Raw genomic sequence first — 26345 nt, forward strand, 5'->3', positions numbered from 1 at the left:
AAGAAAAAAAACCGGAAAAAAATTAATCTTGTCCCTGTTGGCTCTTAGTAAACTTTAGTTTAATTTAAAAGACATCATAACAGATTTAAAATATTTTAATTAAAAATCAAAATAACAAATGCTTCAAGGAGCCAAACTATAAACATTAAAGATAAAAAATCAAATTGAGATAAAAATAAATTGCATTTATATAGCTAAATATATTGTCTTGGCTTATAGTAAATTTTAAAAGCAGTGAGTTCAATAAATTAAACTACCAATTAATTATTTTTAACATTAGAATGTTGCATCATTATATTATGATAATTGGGTAATGAATCAATTTAAATATATTTAAGTTTAATTGGTGAAAAAAAGTTAGAATTTTAATTAAAAAAGACAAAAAACAAATCAAATATACAACATAATATATTATTTAAAAAAATTACAAATTTAAAAAAAAAATTACAAATAAAAAAAAATTAAAATAAAAAAAAATCACCGAAGAAAAAGCGGCAACAAAAAAGTTATAAATATCTTCACTGATTGAAGACATTTACAACCTTTTGGTTGTGGTCTTTTCTTCGGTGTCTCCTAACACCCCGGTATGGATGAGCCCTCCATTTGAAGAAGGGCTCATCCATACCACTATTACAACACCACTTATTGAAGGACCTCTCCGAGAGAGCTTCTGGGTGTTGGGAGCGATAATTTCTGTAGTGCTCAAATGTTAACAAATCTAAAATCACAAAAGCTCTCAAATGTTAATGACTCTAAAATTACAAATAAAAGGATATAATAAAAATTACAAATATTTGCAATTTTATTTAATCAAAATATAAAGCATAACCTCACCATTTTTACAGGAGGAAGAGGATGCTAAAAATATTAAAAATGAACAAAAGAGAGTAAATTAAAAAGGGTTAAATATGTGAAAAATTTTATTTAAATAAAAATAGAATATCTTAAGTTTCCTTTTAAAGCTCTAGGACTTTCTACATAAGTTGATAGCAAAACTACAACACATCCTGGTCTAACATTATGATAATTTCCATGGTTGTTTACATGTTCATGTAAGGCATCATACTGCTCGCTTCTCAGTTTGTTTTGGTTATTTCTGATGAAAGCAAGGCGTTGGCCTTCAATTTTAACATACGCATCAACAGCATATTGCTGAAACAGTTTTTTGCCATAAAAGAGTGAAGAAAAAATTTTCTAACTGAAAAATTGTAATTGTAATATTGAGATAATGTAACATGATTTCTTACCAATGTAGCCCGTTCAGGGTTGTGAACCAATTGATCATGCCAACCAGCATCACCCCTTGAAAAAAATAGAGGATAAACCATAGGATCTAAGTTGGCAGACATACTTGATATAGTTTTAAGAGGATGACCTCTTGGGTGAATAACAATTTCCCTGGAAGCAGGTGGTGTACCATATTCACCAACAAATACAACTGCAACTTTATTAAGATTTCAACTGACACTGAGCTACCTGCTATAGCTACTCGATGAATTTCTTCATTTTCCACTCGAGCCAGATTCTCTTTACTAATAAGAGTTTGCAATCGAAACATTAAATCATTTAAGCAAAGATCATTACCACATTGTTGCATCCTAATATTTATTGCTGCAAGTGGATCATAGATGTATAGTTGACAATATGTCGGCGGAACATCTTGATTTGACAGCCCATGATTCATGGGTTGAACTACATTAGCTTTAAATGAAGCAAAAGAAAGACAGGCATTATAATTTCTAATATAATTTAAAAAATTCAGATTGGTTTTTCTATCTGCATTATTTCCTTTAAATAAATCTTGTAAATCTTGTCGAAATGATAAAGGTTTTGACAAAACTACCTTTTCAATGCATTCTTTTGTATCTATCAGCAATTCTAGAATTTTATTTAAAATTTTATTTAAGAACTGTCATTTAAAATAAATTATACAATAATCTTATGACTTTAAAAAAGTATATATATCAGCTAAGAGATGTTGGAAAAAAATTAACTTAGCAAATAATAATATAAAAAATTATTAAAAACCTGCAATTTTAATAATAAACATACTGCTAACACAGAAAAATTAAAAAAAAAAACGTTGTAAACTCTTTTTTGCTAACTTTAATATTGTTTCTTTAAAAAAATTATAAGTAAACGTTTTTAAAAAATTCACAAAACTTTACAATATTTTGTTCTTTTATACCACATAAATATATCATCTGATAAATCCGAAATAAAAAATGTAACGAATAAGTAAAAAAATAAGAAAAACATTACATACAAAAAATTAAAATCTATGTACCTTAGAGAGAAAAGCTGTTGTGATTTACCAGAGTCGTAGTTGTTAAATATTACTATTTCATGTTAGCTTTTAGAAAATAATTTATGCTGGTACATCAAGATTCCAAAATATTTATAGCAAAATCATGTAATAAACAGCGCTAAAGACAAAAAATCAAATTGAGATTAAACAAATTGTATATATGGCAAAATAATTCATCTTGGCTTTTAGTGAATGATTAAAAGCAGTAATTTTCAATAATAAAGTTACCTATTTATCATTTTTAACAATAGACACCAACGTGAAGGTAAGCCAAATAACTATCAACTCAAAAGATAACAAAAAACGGCGCTACTGCATTTTACCCCCCCCCCCCCTTTTTTTTTTTTATTGCTGATTATGATAGAGAATTTTATGCTGATTAAGAATCGTATAAAAACATAAGTCTGAAAATTAACAAAAAGTGCTCTAATTCGCTGTTGAAGTTTAAAAATTTACACTAAAAAACGCTAATATTCGCCATTTTTTCATACTCTGTTATAAATAAAATTCTTTTCAACGATGAATTTAAAAAAGCCTGGTTTCTATTAAAAATGTAAAACAAAACTGTTTAAAAATGCTGAGCGCATCATTTTCTGATTTATCTCTAGCCCAAACCCTAACCCTGTCTCAAATGATGTACTTTTAATCGCGCCAATCCCTATTTGTCAGTCGATTTATGTACATTTAAAAAGCAAAATCTTAAATTAATTTTTAAAAAATTAATTAAAAATATATAAAATATATTATTAAAAACAATTTAATTTCAATATAATTTAATTTTGACGACAATAAAAACCGGGTTGCGTAATAAAAAAAAAGATTTTCTAAACGATTGATTTCAAAATGTAAACTTTGATATAAAACGTTTTAAAAAAATGGCGAATATTAGCGTTTTTTAGTGTAAATTTTTAAACTTCAACAGCGAATTAGAGCACTTTTTGTTAATTTTCAGACCTATGTTTTTATACGATTCTTAATCAGCATAAAATTCTCTATCATAATCAGCAATAAAAAAAAGGGGGGGGAGAAACTGCAGTAGCGCCAAAAAAACAACATCACAGCAACAACACACAACAATAGCACACACCATAAGTTAATATAATATGCATATAACATAACTTAAGTAACATAACATTCATATATAACAGAACATAAGTAACAACGTTACGCAAAATGTTATTAAAATACATTGTTACGTATTTTCAGAATAATTAATAATAAAGGGTTGAAAACACCTAAAGCAGTAACAGTTTGACACTAAACACTGTCGTGTAACCAGGGCCATACCAAGGGCGGGGCCGGCCGGGCCGCGGCCTGAGGCGCCAAAATTGGGAGGGCGCAAATTTTAACGCTGTGTAATTTTGAAAACAGAATGCGACACTTCAGCTCAAAACAATATGAAAAAATTTATTCCAATGGTGAAAAATTTGTTCGCACTTGGCTGCAGTACAGCAACAAAAAAGATTCTTTATTTTGTTTTTACTGTTTTTTATTTTCAACAACAAAAACCAACAATTTCTCAGAAATTTACAAAGGGTTTTGTGACTGGAAAAAACTAAACCCAAGAACTCCTGACCATGAAAACAGCAATGAACACCAAAAATGCTATTCTGATTGGAAAACTCTTGAAAAAAACCTCAAGGAAGGAATGACCCTGGATTCTGATCTGCAGAGAGTTATCAGTGGAGAGATGAAAAAGTAGAGAGACATCTTGAAAGTGATTGTTGATGCAATTTTGTTCTGTGCCAAGAACAATCTTGCCCTTCGGGGAACAACAGAAGACATCGGTCAACAAAACAGTGGCATTTTTCTGAGCTTAATTGAGTTGATTAGCCATTATTATCCATTAGTGGCTGAACACATTGTGTCCATTAAAGCAAAAAAAAACCACAACATCCTACTTTTCTCCTTGAATTCAAAATGAGCTGATTGAGTTACTTAGACAGAAAGTCAGGAACGAAATTTTGTCAAACATCAATGAAGCTAAATACTACTCTATTCTGTTTGACTGCACTCCAGATGCCTCCCACAAAGAGCAGATGCCTCCACACTCAGATCATCAGGTATGTCCACATCAGTGATGAAACCTGCACAATTAAGGAAAGTTTTGTGGACTTTATTGAATCTCACCAAAAAACCGGAAAAGGTCTTGCAACAGAGATAACTGATAAATTGGAGAAGGATGGTCTAACCAATGACAATGGAGCCAAAATGTCTGGAAAATACAATAACGTCAAAGTTCGAATCCATTCTCTTAATGAATTAGCAAGATTTTTTCCATACGCAGCTCACACTTTGAATCTTGTTGGTGTTCATACTGCTGAGGTTTCCCCACTCATGATTACGTTTTTTGGAAAGGTTCAAGCCATCTTTAACTTTTTTTCAAGCTTCACGTCAAGATGGAAAAATTTGATGAAAAAGTTGGCCATCTCATTAAAGGGAAACAGTGACACAAGATGGTCTGCCAAAAAAGATGCAATCACACCATTGCACAGACAAATTAAAGACGTTCTTCAAGTTTTGGAATCCATTATCCACAATCCCATGACAAATGCTGTCACAGTTAGCAGTGCAAAAGATCTTCTCATTCAAATTGATTTCAGTTTTTTGTGTTTGTTGGATTTCTGGTGTCAAATTCTTTCTCTAATTGACCGGGAAAGCAAACTGCTTCAGTCAAAAACCATTTCAATTGACATTGCCGCAAAAAAAAATGAAAGGATTGAAGGCTTCCATTCAGAATCTTCGAGATGTTGAGGTGGACAACATTATCAAAGATGCCATAGAAAAAGCTAACCAGATTGGAATTGATGGTTGCTTTCCAATCAAGAGGAAGTGCAAAGTGAAGCGGATGGCACTTTATAAAGCTGAAGATGACTCTCACCTTCTCACAGCAAAAACAGAATTCGGACTCAGTGCAACCATGTGTTTGACAGCATTGTTACACAAATTGAGTGGCAATTTGAGGCTATGTCTGCTGAATCCTCTGATTTTGACTTCCTCAGTGGGCATTCACTCTCTAAAAGTTCAGTGGATGAACTCGAGAAAAAAGCTGCAAATTTATCTCAAATTTACAAGGCAATAATATTTCTAAACTAATAAATAATAATTAAATTCCAAAAGGTAAAAAGTTTTAACTCGCTTAAGAGAGCTTTCTCCAATGACCGCGTGTGTAGTGAGACGAGCTCTTTCAAAGTCTAGTAACTAATGAAACGACGTTAAACGTTAAACGTTTCTGTAGCAATTATATTATAGATTTCTCCGTTGACGGTTTTAGCTGTAGGGTATAACAGGGTTAGATTTTGGCGTTAACAGCCCTCTGATAACTAAATTTACTTTTGCCGTTAACTAAACGGCGACATAAGAATACGGTTTTATTTTATCTAACGTTAAAAACAACTGTTTTATCGTTTCGCAGGGTTAACGGAGGGAAGTGAATACGGCTGCCAATTTGCATTCACCATAAAAGAATTTTTTTGAAACAAACCTTTTTACTTTTTTTTATTTTTTACTAAAAAATATATTTTATACATATTTTATTACATAAAAAAAAAATATTTTTTATATAGAAAACAAACAAAAAAAAGTAACAACAATTTATTTTCAATAATTCTTAACACTAAATGATAATCAAAACAGTATTTCGGAACGGAGGGAATAATTTATTTGCCCGGAAATACTTGGCTTATTCTTTAAAATTGCAAGAACCCAAATAGTTATAATAACTAACCTTGTAATTTTAAAATAATGAAATAGACCATAAAATATTTTAGTATTTTATCATAAAAAAATCCTTTTTTTACAAATTTTTTTGTAGGACAAAAACAGCTTGTTATTTTACGGAAGATAATGGTGTGTTATGGGCAGGTTGTCTATTTAATTTTGTAATAAATATCATTTATTTCTATGTTTTTTATATATATATATATATATATAGTTTTCAATAAACAATCAAACTTTTTTAAAGTTTTATTATTAATAAAAACAATGAATATTTCGACCACCACTGATCATCTTCAGTTGAATAAAAATAATTTTAACCATTTAAAGTACGAAGTTTTAAAATCACTTATATTGTAACTGGATTAGTTACAATAATAACATATGTCATATAATAAAGTAAATTTTTCACTTCTCAAGATTTTATTGCTCCAGTGTCCAGATTGTTCGTAGTCTACAAAATCGTATATGCAGGATGTAATTCCTGTTATATAAGCGAAACAATTTGCCATTTTAAGATGTGGATATTTGAATATTACAGAATGGACAAAAAGTCTCCTATCTATAAACATTTACGTGCTGGTGAAAATTTTTATATATACATACATACATACATACATACATACATACATACATACATACATACATACATACATACATACATACATACATACATACATACATACATACATACATACATACATACATACATACATACATACATACATACATACATACATACATACATACATACATACATACATACATACATACATACATACATACATACATACATACATACATACATACATACATACATACATACATACATACATACATACATACATTCATACATACATACATACATACATACATACATACATACATACATACATACATACATACATACATACATACATACATACATACATACATACATACATACATACATACATACATACGTTTAAATCGATACATTTTATAAAGATCTCTTGAAGCGTTCAACGCTGTAGTTTATTGTTTGTAATTATACAAAGTGATTTATTAATAACTTTTGAAAAAAATTTCGTGAATGCTTGTTCCATAATGCCTAAAACTTGTTGATAAAAACGTTGATAGATAAAACTTTTGATAAAAAAACGTTGATAGATAAATCTTTTTGAAGTTTTGCTGTATTGTAGTAAGCAATTGCAACATTATAAACAGCAATTAAATTCATTGAATGGCATACACATTGTTGATGAGAGGGCAGGTGATATTCAAATTCTGATGTTAAATTAGGTTTAGCAAGAACCTCATTACGCACTCAAACTCGATTTCTTGCACTTCATCAACAGTTTTAGGTACTTTAGATTTAAGTGCTTTATCAGGGATACTTACTAACTCTTGTAAATGCAATTTACATATTTTTTTAAACTTGACCCATTATCAGTTGTTGCCTTTGTAGTTTTTGTCTTGAATGTCGAAATCAAAGTGGATTTGTCCTAGGGTATCTGCTAATAAGTTTTTCACAAAGTTTACTGTTTGCTAAAGTTTAACTGGTTGAGGTTGACTGCCCTTATCATCAATATTTTTCTTTTTATTTACAATCAGATGATCATACTCCTTTATTTTAGTCAAAAGAATTCTCTAAAGAAAGTCAAATTATAATTATGTCAACAATGGCCTTTATACACCTTAGAAAAGATACCATTAAACTTACAGAGTTTAAATATCTCTACCTCCAGCGTAAGTATGTTCTTACAATTGAACAATAATTATGTAATAATGCTACTAAAATCTGTTTTAAAAATTGAAAAGATTTTGATATTTTATTTATAATTTTTTCTAAACGAATTATCATTCCGCAAATAGGACAAAAATCTGAGCTCAGTACACTATGGAAACTTTCCAGGATCAAGCTATTAGCAAAATTTGGTTGATTTTCTGCCCAATATTTAATCAAACATGGCAATAAACAAAATAGATGCACCTTGTCCCTATCTAAAAAAATTTTGAAAAATCATCCACTTAACTACAATCAAATTTGTTGAATTTTTTGCTTATATGATCATCTCTAACATAAAATATTGTATTGTATACTTTTTATTTACTTCAAACATAATTTCCTAGTTTTCAAAATCATATTTGAAAATATTTCTAAATCATTGTTGATTCTTCTCCCGTTTATTGACCAACTATATTTGCTCAGTACTACGCTTTACCATACGGAGAACCAGTTTAGCTGTTTTCGTCCTTAATGTCTATATATAATTACCTGGAGTTTCCAGGCTTAAAAACATTTTGGAAAAGTTAATTGAGCATGGAACAAATAATCGAGTTGCTGTAACCAGTCATACGACAACACCATTAGTATGTTCGGAATCTAATCTAGTTTACTACCAAGAACTTAAAATATCATTTCTTTTGCCAAGTACATTCCATATGCTGTCCACTTTTTGAGCCTCATAGAAAAAGTATCAAAAAATCCAACGTAGACGCCGTCAATTTCTTTTGCTTTCTTCAAAAAATCTTTGACTCGTTTTCCGCACCAACTTTTCGATGTGATACCTTAAAGTTAAGTTTTTTCCTTCAAAACTTTCAATGTCTCCCATAAGTCATAGATTGTAAATACTTGTCAATAACTATTTTCTATTTAGTACGCACTTATGAGCTTCCAATGATTCTGCTTGATAAGCAGAAACAAAAGCAGAAGTTTTTGACTATTTGACCAAAATTTGACCAACTTAAAACAGCTATTTTTACAGTTACTTGAAGCAGCATTATGGAGTAGTTCGTTAAAGTTAATAAGAAACTGCAGTCCTTCGAGATTGATTTTCGTATGGTTGAAAAAAGGCACAACTTACTACAGCCGAATGAGACCAATTTCACTCCAATTTTCAGCATAACAAAGATCATGAGGAAGACTTTTTTGATTTACACAGACGATATGCTTGCAATAAAAAAATGTCCAAGATCACGCAAAAATTATCCAATGAAATCAATAGTGCCAAACATAGAGTGCTTCCTGAGCGGCTAGAATTGATTTCTGAAGCTAACAAGATCTTTAACAAGCTAATGAGTAAATTAGACTGAATAAAAAAATCTATTCTGGTTTTAATTTTAAATAACATTTTCCCCAACATGGTTATATATATAGATATATAGATATAGATATATATATATGTATATATATATATATATATATATATATATATATATATATATATATATATATATATATATGCATATATATATATATATATATATATATATATATGCATATATATATATATATATATATATATATATATATATATGTATATATATATGCATAGATGTATATATATATATATATATATATATATATATATATATATATATATATATATATATATATATATGTATATATATATATATATATATATATATATATATATATATATATATATATATATATATATATATATATATATATATATATATATATATATATATACACGTGTGTATACGATCTTTGATATGATCGTTGCCTAACTTTTGTTAGACATAAATTTAAAAATTTTTAGAGATGGATATACGCCTAGGTTGCATTTTGGGTCATCACACTTTAACAAGAGAACTATATGCTATACATAAAAATCAAATAACGTATTTGATGTTTCACAATACTTTTAAAAAATGGCTAGCCGTAACGGATGACGAGTTTACAACAAAGATTTCAAGCAAATTGAATTGGAACTTGTTGAAAACATTAGAAAGTGATTATGATCAAATTGTAAACTTTGGAACAAACCAATGGATGGGTTAGATTATTTTGAACATTTATAACTTATGACATATGTATATATATATATATATATATATATATATATATATATATATATATATATATATATATATATATATATATATATATATATATATATATATATAAACATTATTTTAGTTTAATTTCTTTTTGAACATTTAGGAAACAAAGAAGGATTGTTTTTTAGAAACACTTCAAATAGTATCTGGGTTCAAAAAGTTAAATGGAATGTTCAAGGGTTTAATCTCTAACATATTAAGATTGATGTCTAACATCTCAAAATATATGGGATATATCTGCGGCTTAAAGCGTAGAATGAAAAATGCCGAAATATCAACTTTTATCTGTCTAAATCTATTGGCTTATCATCTCAAAATGTACTTTCAAGATTTTAAAAAAAAGCGCATTGTTTTGAATATTGTTTTCAATATTTATATAGGGTAAAAAATAATAATTGGATGAAATGTATTTGACTATAAAAGCAAGTTACAACATTATAACTATATAAACATTATTTACTAGGGAGCACTGTATGATAGTCCAAAGTAAAAAAGTTTTTTTTGCGTGTGTGCATGTTTGCTTCAAGAAATCTTGTTGGAAATTTTTTTTTAAGTTTTTGATATATATATTGCTCTCTAATAGTCAAAATTTTAAAATTCCAGTATGACGGTAAGTTTGGATGAAAAGTTCATTTAGGACAGGATTGTATTTTGAATTTTGATGGAATTTTCAGAGTATCACAGTAAAAGTAATTCCAACATCGATAAAAGCCTAATACTTTTTCCCAAAGTATTAACCGTAAACAAACGCAGTATAAAATAAAATTTCAATCTACAATGAGAAAACTTGACGCTCTTTAGCGCAAAATTAGTTTAATCCTCTTTTTTTTTATGTTACTTTTAAAAATATATACTTGCTTTGTTTTGCTTCACAATATACAAGTATTTCATTTCCCAACGTATTTTTTTAAATTTGACTTGTAAACATGCGTTATTATAGAATATGACTTTATCGTCCGCAAATAAATATTTGTAAATGAACTTGAGTGGTTTCGTTTTTTGATTATCAAAATATTTTGACACATTTACATTATAACCATATTGTTATCTAGTTTTAGCGCTTAATCAACAAAATGTGCGTCATATTTAGTTTTTTCTTACTTATAAATAATAATAAACAAATTTAAAAAATGGTTAAAGTTTTATCATTTCATAAAATAATTATATACCAAATCATCATTATTGGCATAAAAACACGCCGGGTTTTATTTAGTGTCAATCAAATGAAACCAAAAGTATTTGTCATCATAATCACAGATGGTGATGTATATTAGGGTGCAATAAATTTTTTTTATCTTTGTAAAAATATATAATAGTGAGGAAAAGTTGTCCTGACATATTATAAATGTGTAAAAGTTTCAGTGGTATTGTGATAGATCTTGAGGGTCCTCATTAAGCTTTGAGTTGGGGAAGGGGGGGGGGAGAAAAGTCGACACGTAAAATTCGCATGTTTCCATTTTGTGCTATGTTCGAGCAGATGCACTGTTGGATGTACGTGAGACATTCAAATAATAATGTTGGATATGGTAGAATTGATCCTGGAAATTCTAAGATTACAGACCAAAAGCCATTGCAATGAATACTGACCGAGGCATAATTCATCAAAGGAGACATAAAATCAACAAAAATAAACCGATTTTGCAAAACTCCCATTTTTTATACAATGTCATTGTTCAAATGCTTTGTTGCTTAATCTTATTTGTTTCTCAAAGATACCAAACTAAATCTTCTGTTTAATAGCAACTCTTTATTTACATTATTGTTTGGAAGAAAATCAATGAAATAATATTTAATTTTTAGTCCTACCCAGAATAGTATTCTGGATATTCTGAACAATATTCAGAATACTATTCAGAATAGTATTCTGAATACTATTCTATTTTTACTGATTCATTTATCATTCACAAATAGTTTTTATAAAATAGAGTTATTGCTTGTATCAATGTGACAGTGTATTTGGTTCTAGTACAAATAGCGACATTGCGGAATACTAGAAAGGTGGTAGCCCATAGTGTATTTGGTATGCCAAAGGATATGACTGACATTGTTCTTCCGACTTATGAACATGTTATGCTTTATTACGCTTTAATCAAAACATCAGATGAAACTAACAGCAGCTACAAAAGAGCCAATTGTTGCGGATATATTGGAGAAGGTCGCACAAAACATTGAACAAATTTGGTTAAAAGCCTCAATACCTGTTGTCTCACATACTCGGATTTTATAGATGATTTGCTCGTATAACGACAAATTCATGAAGCTCATGAAAAACACAAAGCATAAGAACAGTGAAGTGGCGATCGATACTTTCAGAAACAATGCAAGAAGTAGACTTTTCGATGTTTTGACCTGCAGGATATTTAAAATTCTATTGCTAGCTTCATTGCAGATAGTAACATTGACGTTAAACACATTGTGGCTATAGGTTGTGATGGAACAAACGTGAATACCGGCCAAGCAGGTGGTGTTATATCGTTACTCAAAAAAGATTACAGAAAGCCGCTGCAGTGGCTAATTTGCATGTTACATGCAAATAAACTGCCTCTACGGCATCTGATACAGTACTTGGACGGATCGATGTCAGGTCCACAAGCGTTCAGTGAACCGATTGGTAAAGCGCAAACAAACTGGCAGATATTGCCAGCTGTGTAACTTGATCAACATGAGGTGGTTCTGCCGATCATTATTTTAACAAATCTCAGCACCGATCAACAATATCTGTGTGAGATGTGTGAAGCTGTATCGAATGGAGAATGTTCTCCGACCATGTATACGAGAAACTCTGGAGCTTTTAATCATTCACGGTGGCTTACCACAGCCAATAGGGTGTTACGTCTGTATGTCGCTAGTGAAGAGCCTTCTATCAATCTTGAACATTTGGTCACATACATTGTAAAGGTTTATGCTCCACTTTAATTCAGCATTAAAATGCATCTTCATGTAAAGATGGTGCGAGACATCTTTTTTGCACAATTCAGTTGTCGTGTTACCCAACACAAGAGTTGCTAGACATTATAGACCCTGTACTGCAACGTAAAGGGTACTTCAGACACCCCGAAAATGTGTTGTTGTCAATGATCAGCGATGAAAGAAAAAACATCCGCGAGTTAGGCTTACGTTGAATTCTCAAAGCACGACTGGAAAAATCAACTACTCTACGTCAGTTCAGGGTTCCGAAGCTGAACTTTGATGCTGTTGAATATTTCGATCACATTGACTGGAAAGATACAGCAGTAACAGAACCACCTCTGACAATGAATGTCACAGAAGCTGATACTCGACTTTCTGTAGCAACTCATGGAGACTCCACTTTTGATTTTGATAGATGCCCGTGACACGGATTGAGTTATGGAGGCATCGCTGGCTTTTTGTGGACAATCGGCTCGCGATGGTTTTATACGATCCCGTTTAGAAGCTCGCATCATAATGCCAGTTTTTAACATTTTTCTCTCTCAATAGACCTAACTACTAGTAGGTGACTTGATCCAGTGCAATTTATACGAGTCAACACGAGGCTAGTGTTAAATTAACTAAATATTGTAGATTATTTGTTGAAATCATAAGCATTCATTTCTGCTAAAATATTGTTTCAAACGTTCGTTTTGACTGGAATGAGATACAACCTAAATAAATAAGATTAAGAAATTAATATTAAATAAACATGATACCATGCTAATTCGAATTTAGCAAAATTGGTCGATTTTATTGATTTTATGCCTACTTTGATGAATTATACCTCAGGCAGTTTTCATTGCAATGGCTTTCTAAATGTATTTGTAGACATTTCAGAATCAATTCTACCGTATCCTCGATTATTATTTGGATGTCTCATGTACTTTCAACATTACATCCGCTAAAATATCGCACAAAACGCAATCATGCGAATTTTACGTGCCGCCCCTCCCTCCCCAACTCAATGATTACTGAGGACCCTCAAGATCTATCACAATCTCACTGAAACTTTCATACATTACTTATAATATGTCAAGTCAATTTTCACTCACTATTATATATTTTTATCAAGACCTTTTTTTTTCTTCATTGCAAAACGCTGCACCCAAATGTATATTCCTATCATCATGAAAGATGGTGGTTCATGTTTTTTTAACTAATGATATATAAATTAAAAAAAAGAAGGAAAATAAAAGAAATTATCAAAGAAAAAAAAGAGTAAAAAAATAAGCCATATTATAAACACTCAAAATTAACACTTCAAAAATGAAAAAACAAAAAAAGTTGAACATCGATTTCAATTGAACTCAGTTGTTACAGCATTCACTTTTTATTATTATTATTACTACTATTGTTGTCATTGTTATTATTATTAAAATTAATATCATTGTTAATATTTCTAATAATATTGTAAAAATGATTTACGGAAAATAAATAGCTTGTTGTTGTTGTTGACGTTGACTTAAATACTAGCTTTAAACAAAAAGCTATTTTAAAATCCGAACAAAGGGCTATAAGTCATAATTGGGCCAGAAGGGTAAAAATGAGAGGGCTCTTAGTCCATTAAAGAAATTTAGGCGTATATTAAAAAAAATTTTATCCAAGAGTATTTGTTCTATAAAAATAGAAAAGAGCGTTAAATTACGCTAACGTTGCTTTGTGCAGCACTAGTGCATCTAAAAATAATAAACCGCTAATTAAACAAAAACACGTTGTAAGAATTAATGGAAATGTGGATTGCTTCTCATTAAACTTCTTTTTAATAAATTCAAAATACTCAACGTATTTCAACTTAACTTTATCAAATTCTTACATTTATGTTAAAAGTTGATAATAAAATGGCACCCATCTTATTTAGCTCATTTTTCAAAAAAAATAAATAATTTATACCGATTTTCGAATAACAATTATATTCAACCAAAAACAATTTATTTTGCTACTAAGTTCTTGAACTATGAGTTAAAAACTATTTCTTCCCTTGATCAATTTAAAAAAAATAATTTAAATAAAAACCTTTGATAATTAACAACGAATTAGACTTCAACTGAAACTTTTATATGAGTATTTACTTGTTTTTTTACTACATTCTTAATCATATTTATTCTCGATATTGATCTCAATCTTCATAAATCTGAAATATAAACAATTGTAACAATAATATGCTTGCTTAAAAAAGCAGGAGATCCGGGTTCGAAACGAATTGTGGAAATATTTTCGCGTCACGGTTAGGAAGGAGGCGTGACCTTCCTAGTTAAATTCACTTCCGCGGTGTTCTGTGACAAGACCGTTAGGTCTTCTTGGGGCACCTAAATAACAAAAAAAAATAATAATATGTTTTATAAATTGTGTGTTTAGAAATGCGTAAATAACTGAGTACCTGTATATTTTTTGTATAATCAATTTTTACATTATAACTTTGTGTTTTGTACGATAGAGTTTCTGAAAAACTTATTTCTTAGTTCATATATTTTTAAAAATTTATTCCCACATTTATATCTATTTCTTATAAATATACTTTTTATATGTTTTATTCAATTTTCACACTAGATTTTTATGTTTTGTATAATAGAATTTCTTAAAAACTTATTTTAAATGAATACATTAAAATATATAAATATTCTTCATGATAATAGCTCCAAACCTTCATTTGTTTGTTGCTCATGTTTTATCTCATTTTTAATTGAAATTTGAAATCTTAATGAATACAAGTTAAAAAACAATAATAATAATAATAATAACAATAATAATAATGAAAAATAATAATAATGAAAAAGTCTTTTTATATTTGTATCTATGTATGTATTATTTGCATATATTACATTGCTATGTAACGAAAAAGTGTAATTTAACGACATAACGTAATTTTTATTTATATTCATAAATTTTACATGATTTTATTCAAATTATACTCCTCTACGAGTTTAAATCTACTTCGCATAGGTTTAAAATTGATATAAAGTATCCACACGTCTCAGCAAACTGAGTGTAAACTGCTTAGAAATCTTGAATGATAGGAATATAGAGAAGATAGGATCAAGTTTTTATTATAGCAAATGCAAACTTATACTCAGTTGTAAGAGTTTGAACAAAGAAACAATTTTTCGCTATTTTATATTCCTTCATACATTAAACTATAGGTATAAGTTTAGAAAACGGAGATTTAGAGATATTTTAAAAGACTCTATCTTATCTATCCAAGAAAGTTTGCTGAAAGGTTCACACCTTTTATTATTGCCTTTATTCTACATAGAATAGACTTTATTGTTTATAAAAGTAAACCCGACACTGAGAATGACTTTGTAGATAGTTTCATGGCCTACTATATTACACGGCCGTGTATGTTACTTTTTAAAGGCCGATTCTAAGAGGCCTATTATAAAAAAAAGATGGCTGCGCAACTATCGAGAAAACATATTAATATATATCATATAGACTAAATAGATAGTATAAATATAGTATTACGAGTAGGAATATTATGAAAAAAAAAACATTCACGAAAAATTGGCATTTTGTGCTTTTATACTAGCATAATATACTATGTATATTATATATATATTTGTATCTATAATATATATTTTTATACATTTGTACGTTACACATTTAAATTGACAACACTGAGAATTTACAAAAAAAAAAAGGCTTAAATTTGTGTTTCTTTTTATTTTATTGTTTTATGTTATTATCTATTTATGTTTTTTTTTCTTGTTTTTTTTTTAAGTATTATTTTTCTCTCTGTCAACTTTTGAAACTTTTAACAGAATCTTTTCGTACAGTAGCATTGATTATCTTCTGCTTATTGTTAAAAAAGACACTAATTATAATTTTAGAAGCAAATTTGAACCTCCATTCTTTGTTTAAATCGCAAGTAAAGCAAACTGTTGGAAAGTATTTTGATAAAACAAAGCTTGATGCATCTTTGACATTAGCAACTTGTTTAGCTATTAAATTTGAAAGATTATCTAAGAAAACACCCACAAGTGAAATCCTTAAGTGAAAGTAAGTCCACCTCGTCAAAGTATTTGTAGATATGGACAAATATTTATATTGCTTGCATCTGTAGCAAGCATAGACTTGCAACCGCTACATTTGCTTTTTTTTATTGATTTCTTTGCTATATAACCAGCAATTGTTGTTGCAACTTCTTCTCTTTCAGGTGATAGAGTTAATTCTGATATCTTATTTGAGTTTAAATCTAATGTTATTAATAATTCATCATTAATTGGGTTATCATAATTGTTCTTTAAATCTTCATCCCAAAAATTTACATTCTCCTTAGTTAAAGTCCGACATGCTAAAATAATTTCTGAATGTTGAACTTCTAGTAAACTTACAAGAAATCTCCTACCACTCATCTGTTGATATTGAGAAAATCTACGCTCTATAGGGTCACTTTGAAGTTGTGAAAAAAACACATACAAATATCCTTCTTTGATAACCTCGTCTATAAGCATTTCTTGAGAACGCAGAGTTGTGATGAGAGAAGATGATGTTTGTTTTGATAAAGTAAATAATGAAGATTTCTGCCAAAGTTCAATCCAATCAGCTAGTTGCCTAAAAAATGTGGTTTTACTATCATCTAAAATAATTGCATTACCAAGTTTATTAGGACTAAATTGTAGTTTTGAATTTGAAACAGTCCACCACTTTTAAAAAATCCTTAAAAAACCAGAAATGTCATTTCGTTCTGGAAAATAACTTTTAAAACTTGCAATTATTGCTTCATCAAAAATCGAGAGTGCAAGATACACATTTTACTTTTTATTACCAGGGTTTAAACTTTAATGTGTAATTTTTGAAGTGTTTTTCAAATTATCTTGAAGTTGTTCATCTTTAGAATGTAGAAGATGAAAATCTCCCCAAGTTATGTAACCACCTGAACAATTATAAACATCATCTTTTATATTATAAGTAAATGATGGAAAGACAAATTTTTTGCAGTGTAATAAATTATTCTGATATTTTTAACAATATGAACACTATCATAAAATAAGTATATTTTAATATTTGGACTATCAGGATGATAAATAAATAAATTTGACTGATTACCATATTTGGAATGAATTAAACTAAATGCATTTACATTTGCTTTATGATTGCCAGTAACAACTCCTATAATTTTAAAACCAGATAAAGAAAGAGAACTCATAGAATCTGATATTTGCTCTAAAAGCCATTTACCACTAATGGTAACTTCGGGTACTGCTTTTATAACATAAGGAATAGATTTCTTTAAACTAACAATCAAAAATGCAACAACTTCTTTGCACCGAGTACCATTGTGATCTGCACCCACATAGACACCACTACAATATTGTGTCTGTTTCTGAAAATAAAATTCATCTACAATTAATATTACATCTTCATGTATTGAACTCTTCTCACGAAGTGTTTTAACAGCCTTTAATGTATCAACTCCACCTTGTTTTTATTTTATTTAATAAAGATTTTGAAGGTAATGGAAATGACTCAAGTAAAATTTCATATGCTTGTTTAAATGTATGTCTTAATAATAAAGCATGTCTGATCATATCTGTAGAATATTGTGGTTGACCCTTTGCCTCATAGTTTATTCTATTATTTATTTCTTTAAGAAGTATATTTCTATTAGTAGAAGCTATGTTTTTTATGTACGATGCAAGGTTTTGTAGCAAACTCAAACTAGTTAACTTGCCGTTATGACCTTTAGTTAACCATGGAGGAAGTGGAACATTATTTCCTATGTATTGCAAAGCTACACATAAACAATGATCAATTTTTATTGATTCAAGAACAGAAGGAAAATGCGTTAAAAGATCAAATATTAAATTGTAATCAATAACACAATTAATATGTTTTTTAAATTGAAAATCTTCTGATGAATGTTTACTGTTTAACTTGTTCCATTCGGTTATTTTATCATTTTCAGAAAAAAAACTAAGTTCATCATCTTGATAAATTCGAGTTTTAGGTGATCTTCTTAAAGCAATAGTGGGGAAAGCCGTATTAAACATTCGCGTGAGAAAATTTAAGGAATAGGGTTTAAATTCCAATTTAACTTGCATTTTATACCTCGAATAATGTACTTTTCATTACTTTTCACATAAGACAGTATTTGATAATCCGATAAAACTTTTTATTTGATAAAACGAACCCGATAATTTAGCAACTGTTGATTTTTCAACGGAAGATGAATAGAAGCAACTTTTATATCTTCTAAACAACTGTTGTATCCAGTTTTATAATCATATGCAATACATTAGTTAACCATATTATTCAGCTTTGCTAATATTAATAAACTGTCTAAAATAGCTTTTTATATATATATATATATATATATATATATATAAATATTAGGTACGTAGCATGAAAATTTTAAATTAATTATATACTAGAATGTTATATATCATTAGAAAGCCCTTTAATACAGTATTTAAAAGATGAAAAAATTATAAAAAACGAACAATTAAACAAAAAGTTATGTCGTTTTTAGTACCAAAATTTTGTTAAGCGGATTTGTTGAAGAAACTGTGATCAAAATTTAGTTTTCCTTTACCTAAATTGTTATAACTTTGTTAATTATTATTAAAATGCTTATAACTTGATTATCAAAAGATAGGTGTAACAGTGGGCTACAAAATTAAAATGACCTCTGCTCACCGGGCATATCCAGGGTGCTAGAGGGAGTGCCGAACCACCAACTATACCACCTAAAAAAGCATATTGAAGAACGTCTTTTGATGATTCCATGCTTTATATTAGGTTACTTTCTATAAACATATATATGTTTGTGTGCCACAAAATTTGAAATCAATTTTTGAAAGCTTTTTTCTCAACCAATTTTGCTCAAATTTTGCACACTTAATCATTTTCGATGACAATACAAGGAAATGGAAAAATTTGACCAAAAAAAGTTAATTAAGTTAACAAAAATTTAATTTGTATTTCCCCATAAGAACACTAAATTAATAAAAAAAATTTAAAAACGTAACAGTAATTTTTCCTTCTGCAAAAGATAACAAAAAAAGAATTTCTAGGCCCAATAGAATTCTGCTTGCATAAAGCATGGATTTGAAAAAAGAATTTTTTTTTGATTTACTAGTTGTGAAACTTGTCATTTTTATATATAACTTTTATTACAATTTGCTCCTAACCAACACCACATATAAGTGGTGTATCTTTGTGTTATCTTGGATATAAAAAGAGTTAACACCTATTATCAAAACTCCCTATAAATATTTTTATCTTTATAATAAAAAAGAAATCTTTTTTATAAATAAAAAACAATCATATTTTACTACTTTATACAATATATACTAGTGGTGAATACATTGATTTAGGAAAAGGGTGAGTGCCATCTTTCTCCAACCTAAATAAAGTAAAAAAAAAGTTATAAAATGTGATTATTTATAGAAACTTATATGAAAAAATAAAATTAATATAAGAATTATTGAACTTTTTCAAAAATTATAATATCCAAACTTACCACTGGCATCAGAAAGAGGCAAAACTAAATGTTACACCCAAAACATAATTTGCAAAATTTAGCTTTAATTCAAAACACTATAACTTCCAAACTTACCATTGGCACTAGAAGTAGTTGCAACTAAATATTACAAAAAGACTATTAATTTTAATAATTTTCAAATTTAATTATGAAACAAAAATACTCTAATTTACACAATTTACTATTTTATATAACTAATCGATAATCAAAATACTATAATTTACAAACTTTCTAGTGGAGGTAGAAGTAGACGCAACTAAAGAATACATATAAAATTTTGCATTAAACAATTTCAAAATTTATTTAATTCATTGACAACCAAAATACTATAATTTACAAACTTACTGGTGGTGATAGAAATAGATTTAACTAAAGAATACATACAAAAAATTTGAAATTCAATTACTTTGTTTCTTTTTTAGTTAATCGACAATTGAAATACTAATTTACAAATTTATGAGTGGAGGTAGATGTAGATGCAACTGAAAGTTACATTAAAAAAATTATAGCTTTATTAATTTCTAAATTTATTAAATCATTTTTCAAACCAAAAAACTTTAATTTACATTCTTACCATTACTAGATGTTGGGGTCACTAAACATGACAAAGAAAAAAAAGAATACAAGAAAATGGCATTTTAAAATTTGTTTGCAACTTTTAATCATTTATAGGTATATAGACTTATTTAGTTATTATCTTCAAAAACTATACAAAATTCAAAAGGTTTAGTTTTCAAAGTTCAAAAGGTTTAGTTTAGGTTTCAAACTTCAACTTATGTTAACTAAAACTATAAAAGTTTATTATACTAGGAATAATAAAAAAATTATAAATGGAATGATAAAAAAGTAATTTTTTTTTACTCAATCTTTTCCCTAATTGATCTATATAAAAATGTAATACTAATTATATAAATAAAATCAACAACAATAAGCAATAAACTAAAAAATTTCTATTATAATTAACTATTATCTATATTAGTAAAAAGTTATATTAAAGTTATGCACTGACTGAATAAGGGTAGAGCTAAAAGATTCATTTTAATTATGTAATATTTCCTAACATCCTAACATTTTCTTAATATTTTCATTATCTAATATTACCTTCTTAGCTTTCTACTTATAATAAGCAGCAAACCAAAAAAGAAATATTAGATAATGAAACTGTATAAAACATTCACATAAATTTGACTATACATTACTATATGTGCGGCCGTGGCGCTTAGAGCGCTTGCTAAAGAATCAGGAGATCCAGGTTCGAAACAAACTCTGGACATATTTTTGCGTCACGGTAAGGAAGGAGGCGTAAACTTCCTGGTTAAATGCTCTTTCGCGGTGCTCTGCGACAAGACCGTTAGGTATTCTTGGGGCACCTAAATTTTTTATTTTTTATTTTTAATTTTTTTTTGTTCCATAGTATACATTTTCGTGATTACATAATAAAGATTCGTTAAGATTGAATAAACATATAAATATTAAAAAAATTGTAAGAAGAACGCGGGAAACTTGCAGAAGACCAAAAAGTCTTATCATCAAGAACCGCTTTACATTGCCATACATACATATATATATATATATATATATATATATATATATATATACAGTATTGGACAAAACATTTGCAAACAACACCAAACAATGCTAAAAAGTGTTCCTAATTTTATATGTCTTAAAAACAAAACGAACTATCACAGCAAACAGTTCAGGAGTCTGGAGTCATAGCATGCCATGACATTAGCAATCAGCTGACAGGTGACAGCACACAGGCAGAATTTCGTTGACAAGTGCCATTTTGCAGCGGACAAAACAAGTGCAACTTTTTTGGTTTGTTTCATTTTCTTAAGTCTGGTCCGTGTCAACGTCACGGAAGTTTTTTAATAATTAAAGGAAGTATCCAGAAGTTTTCAGAAGCATGCAGAAGCTTCCAAAAGTTTCCAGAAGAAGCATCTGGAAGCATCCAGTAGCATCCAGAAGTATCCAGAAACATTCAGAAGCATCCAGACGCATCCAGAAGCTTCTAGAAGCATCGAAAAGAAGCATCTAGAATCTTCCAGAACAGGTTCACACAGGTTCATTTTACTATATAAGAGACATGTAAATCGACATGTAATTCAGTCAGTATATGGAAGTCAATCTGTCAGTATTATCAAGACAGTTTATCGAAGTGAGTTTTATCAAAGTGTTTTATCGAAGAACATCAATACAAGAAGTGAAATACAACAAGTGTTTCATTACATACGGTAAGCCTTGAGAAGCGTGATTATTAATTTTTATTATTTTTGTGACTTCAAGTGCAAAAATGGCTCCCGACAGTCTTGGATTGGAACTAGGAAAGAAAGTTATTGGCGATTATGTAAGTGGAATGTCACAAAGAAGTATTTGTGATAAATATCGCGTGAAAAAATGGATCGTATCAAGACTATGTTCCAAATATCGTTCTACGGGGAAGTTGGCAGCAGATAAAAAAAAAAGGTGGAAGACCGCATTCCACCACTTCTAGAGAGAATTCTATGATCGTCAGATCCGTCAAGAAGGATCCCTGGATATCATCAGTCGAGATACAAAAGCAATTAGAGCTGCCTGTATCGGACCGAACAATCAGACGACGTGCTGTTGAAGCTGGATTGTTTTCTCGACCCCCTGCAAAGAAACCGCTAATTTCACTAAAAAACCAGAAGAAAAGACTCTTGTTTGCTACATCTCATACTGACTGAAATGTGCAGAAATGGCGAACTGTCCTGTTCAGTGATGAATCGAAGTTCAACATCATTGAGAGCGATGGCATTTGCCGTGTACGTCGATCGGCCGGAAAACGCCTCGATTTACGTTACTGCCATAAGACCGTGAAGCATGGCGGAGGCAATGTAATGGTCTGGGGGTGTTTTTCTGCTAACGGTCTAGGTCCAATACATCGAAATGATGGAATAATGGACCGTTTCATGTATAAAAATATCCTGAAAGATGTTATGTTTCCTCATGCTGAATGGAATATGCCAATAAAATGGGTTTTTTAGCAAGACAACGATCCGAAACACTGCAAAAGTAGTCAAGCAGTGGTTTCAAGACAACCACCTATCGGTGATGGATTGGCCACCTCAATCTCTGGATCTCAACCCTATCGAGAACCTGTGGGAAATCGTCAACCGCTGAATTTATTGTGAAGGTGTTCGTAATAAGGATCAACTGTTTGAACAAATCCAAAAGCCCTGGGCAGCGATTCCACAAAGTTTCATTGATTACCTGATCGAATCTATGCCTCGAAGATGCAAGGCTGTGATCGACAACAAAGGATTCGCCACGAAATATTGATAGCGAAATACAGCTTGGTTAACATTTTGTCGAGTTGCACTTGTTTTGTCTAGAAGGAAATCAACTTTTTTTAATACTTTTGATTAATTTATTAATTTTCGTGTACAAATAATGAACTTTGTGATGAATAAAACTTGAGGAACTTTGTCTCTAAACAGTTACATAGTTATTTCTCTAAATTGAAAAAATGCAGCACTTTTATATAAAGAAACTAAATTAGCATTATTTGGTTGCACTCGTTTTGTCCAATACTGTATATATATATATATATATATATATATATATATATATATATATATATATATATATATATATAGATATATATAGATATATATATATATATATATATATATATATATATATATATATATATACGTATAGAAAAATAAAAATATTTACAAAACTTTTACGTTAAATTGTTACATTATAATTGTATTAAAGTGTAAGATAACAATTATACAAACATGTATCGTTACTTTTTCTTAATATTACCACATTTATTGCTAACGCAGTGTTTGAAATATATATTAAAGTATATTAAATAATAAGAGTTTATATAAGAAGCTAGCAGTGAACAAACTTAGAAAAAATCAGTAAGTAAATTTTTATACTTTAAAATACTCTTTTTAATAGTTTTTTTAAAGTCATTTAAGTTTTCAAGGTTAATAATATTTTGATTAAGTAATAAAAACTTATTCCAGATATGAAGTGCACGGTAAGTAATTTTAAATTTCTCAAGCTTAGTTTTGCATAAAGGCTCTAAAAGGGTACTATTTGTGCGCAACAGGTATTTATACTCTGGTTTTTGTTTATAAAGACTATAGAAAATTGAAGGAATTTTTTGCATTTTACTATTATACATAAGACTTAGAACATTATATATATTTAGTTCAAACAATGTTAGTATAGACATCTGTTCAAAAAGAGGCTTTGTGTGTTCTTTTTTATTTTTGAAATTAATTACTCGTATAGCATGCTTCTGTTTACGATAGAGAGGTTCTAGTTTGCTTTTATAGGTACTACCCCATGCTGTATTACCGTAATTTAAATAACTTTGAACAAAGCTTTAGTAGATTTGTTTGAGTAGCGGCTTTTTCAATAAACGGCGTGATCGGTATATTATTCCGATACTTTTAGATATTTTACTACCGAAATAGGCGATATGTTTATTCCAATTTAGATTTTCGTCAATAAAAACACCTAAAAATTTAGTAACATTATCCCTACTTATATTTCTATTTTCAATAAACAATTTTGGAAGAGAAGATTCGACTCGGAAACGGTGAAGGATTGCGTGTTCAGTTGATGTATTTTTTTGAAAGCCGAATTGCTTGGAGTAAATAAAATTATTTTTTTAAAAAAAAGTATATACTCTATTGTGCATAATTCTCTCAAGTATCTTAGAGAATGTAGAAAGTATTGATATTGGTCTGTAATTGCCTATTTTACTTGTATCTCCTAATTTAAAAACAGGTTTTACTTTCGCAGTTTTCAGTTTTTCAGCAAAGATACCTTCCTCTAAGGAGTGTTTAAATATTTTAAATAAAGGAACTTTAAGCTCGTTTTGGCAGTTAATTATAATGTTGCTGTTGATATCGTCGATTCCGGTTGCTCTGTTTCTTTTTAGGCTTTTAAAGCATTATTAAATTCTAACATGGTCAGTTTTTCGTTATTCAATTCATTTTTATTACGATCTAAATATTTATCAAAAGATTTATTTACACTAGGAACTTGGGATGCAAGTTTAGATCCTATATCAACAAAGAAGTTGTTAAACTCAGTTGCAATGACGTTTTCATCATCAATTGTTTTGTGGTTGATTTTTATAGTTTTAGGAAAGCACGGTTTGTTAATTTTTGGTTTACCAATAATTTCATTTAATAATTGCCGTGTTTTCTTAGAATCTGTTTGACACTTTTCAAGTAGTTTATTATAATAATTAGCTTTAGCGGTTTTTTTAATTTTCTCAAAGAGACTTGCATAACTCTTGTATTCCAATTTTGTTTTATCGCATTTTTTTTAAGGTACTTTATATATAATCGTTGTTTCCGCTTAGATGATTCTTTAAGACCTTTACTCAACCAAGGTGAATTTATGTCTTTAAATTTAATTGTTTTTACTACTTTGGGGAAGTGTTTATCATAAAAAAATAAAAAAATATCTATAAATGTATTATACATTAAATTGGTATCATTTGAGGATTCTAAATTTGACCAGTCAATATTGGCTAACTCACTTTTAAAGTTAACCTGACTACCCAAAGAAAAATGCCGCCTTGTGATTGTTTTATTTTTTCTTTATTTTAATTTTATTTGAGGTATTTATTGAAATAAATATTGGATAGTGATCCGATATAGATGTTTTAATTACTCCTTTCTTTAAGGAGATTTCAAATAAAGAATTTGTTAGTATATTATTTATCAGTGTTGCCGAATTTTTTGTAATTCTGGTTGGTTTATTTATAAGAGGAATCACACTAAATTGAAATAAATTGTTGTAAAAACTTTGTGTTTCTTTATTATTTTCATAATTTAGAGCATTAAGATTAAAATCTCCTAGGATAAATAATTTTTTTTTTTCTTGTAAGCTTTTCAAAATAATATTTTGAAGATGATTTGAGAATATTTCTGTTGATGTTTGTGGCGGTTTATAACAGCATGATATCGAGGTATTTTTAGAATCATTGTTAATGATTTCAATAGAAACAAATTCCCTATCGTAATCAGATGT

General features: G+C 28.9%; 1 protein-coding gene across 1 annotated transcript in view; it reads left to right on the forward strand.

Annotated features, from left to right (window-relative positions):
* LOC136091662 (uncharacterized) overlaps positions 1-10411 on the forward strand; it is a 71882-nt gene extending 61471 nt beyond the window's left edge. The window contains exons 8-10 of the mRNA XM_065819370.1: positions 6123-6172; positions 9574-9810; positions 9978-10411. Coding sequence (XP_065675442.1) covers positions 6123-6172; positions 9574-9810; positions 9978-10066 — 376 coding nt within the window. The 3' untranslated portion in view covers positions 10067-10411. The remainder of the gene's footprint in view (positions 1-6122; positions 6173-9573; positions 9811-9977) is intronic.
* The last annotated feature ends 15934 nt before the right edge of the window (positions 10412-26345 follow it).

The sequence above is a fragment of the Hydra vulgaris genome, chromosome 15 (assembly GCF_038396675.1).
Source record: "Hydra vulgaris chromosome 15, alternate assembly HydraT2T_AEP".
Taxonomy (NCBI): domain Eukaryota; kingdom Metazoa; phylum Cnidaria; class Hydrozoa; order Anthoathecata; family Hydridae; genus Hydra; species Hydra vulgaris.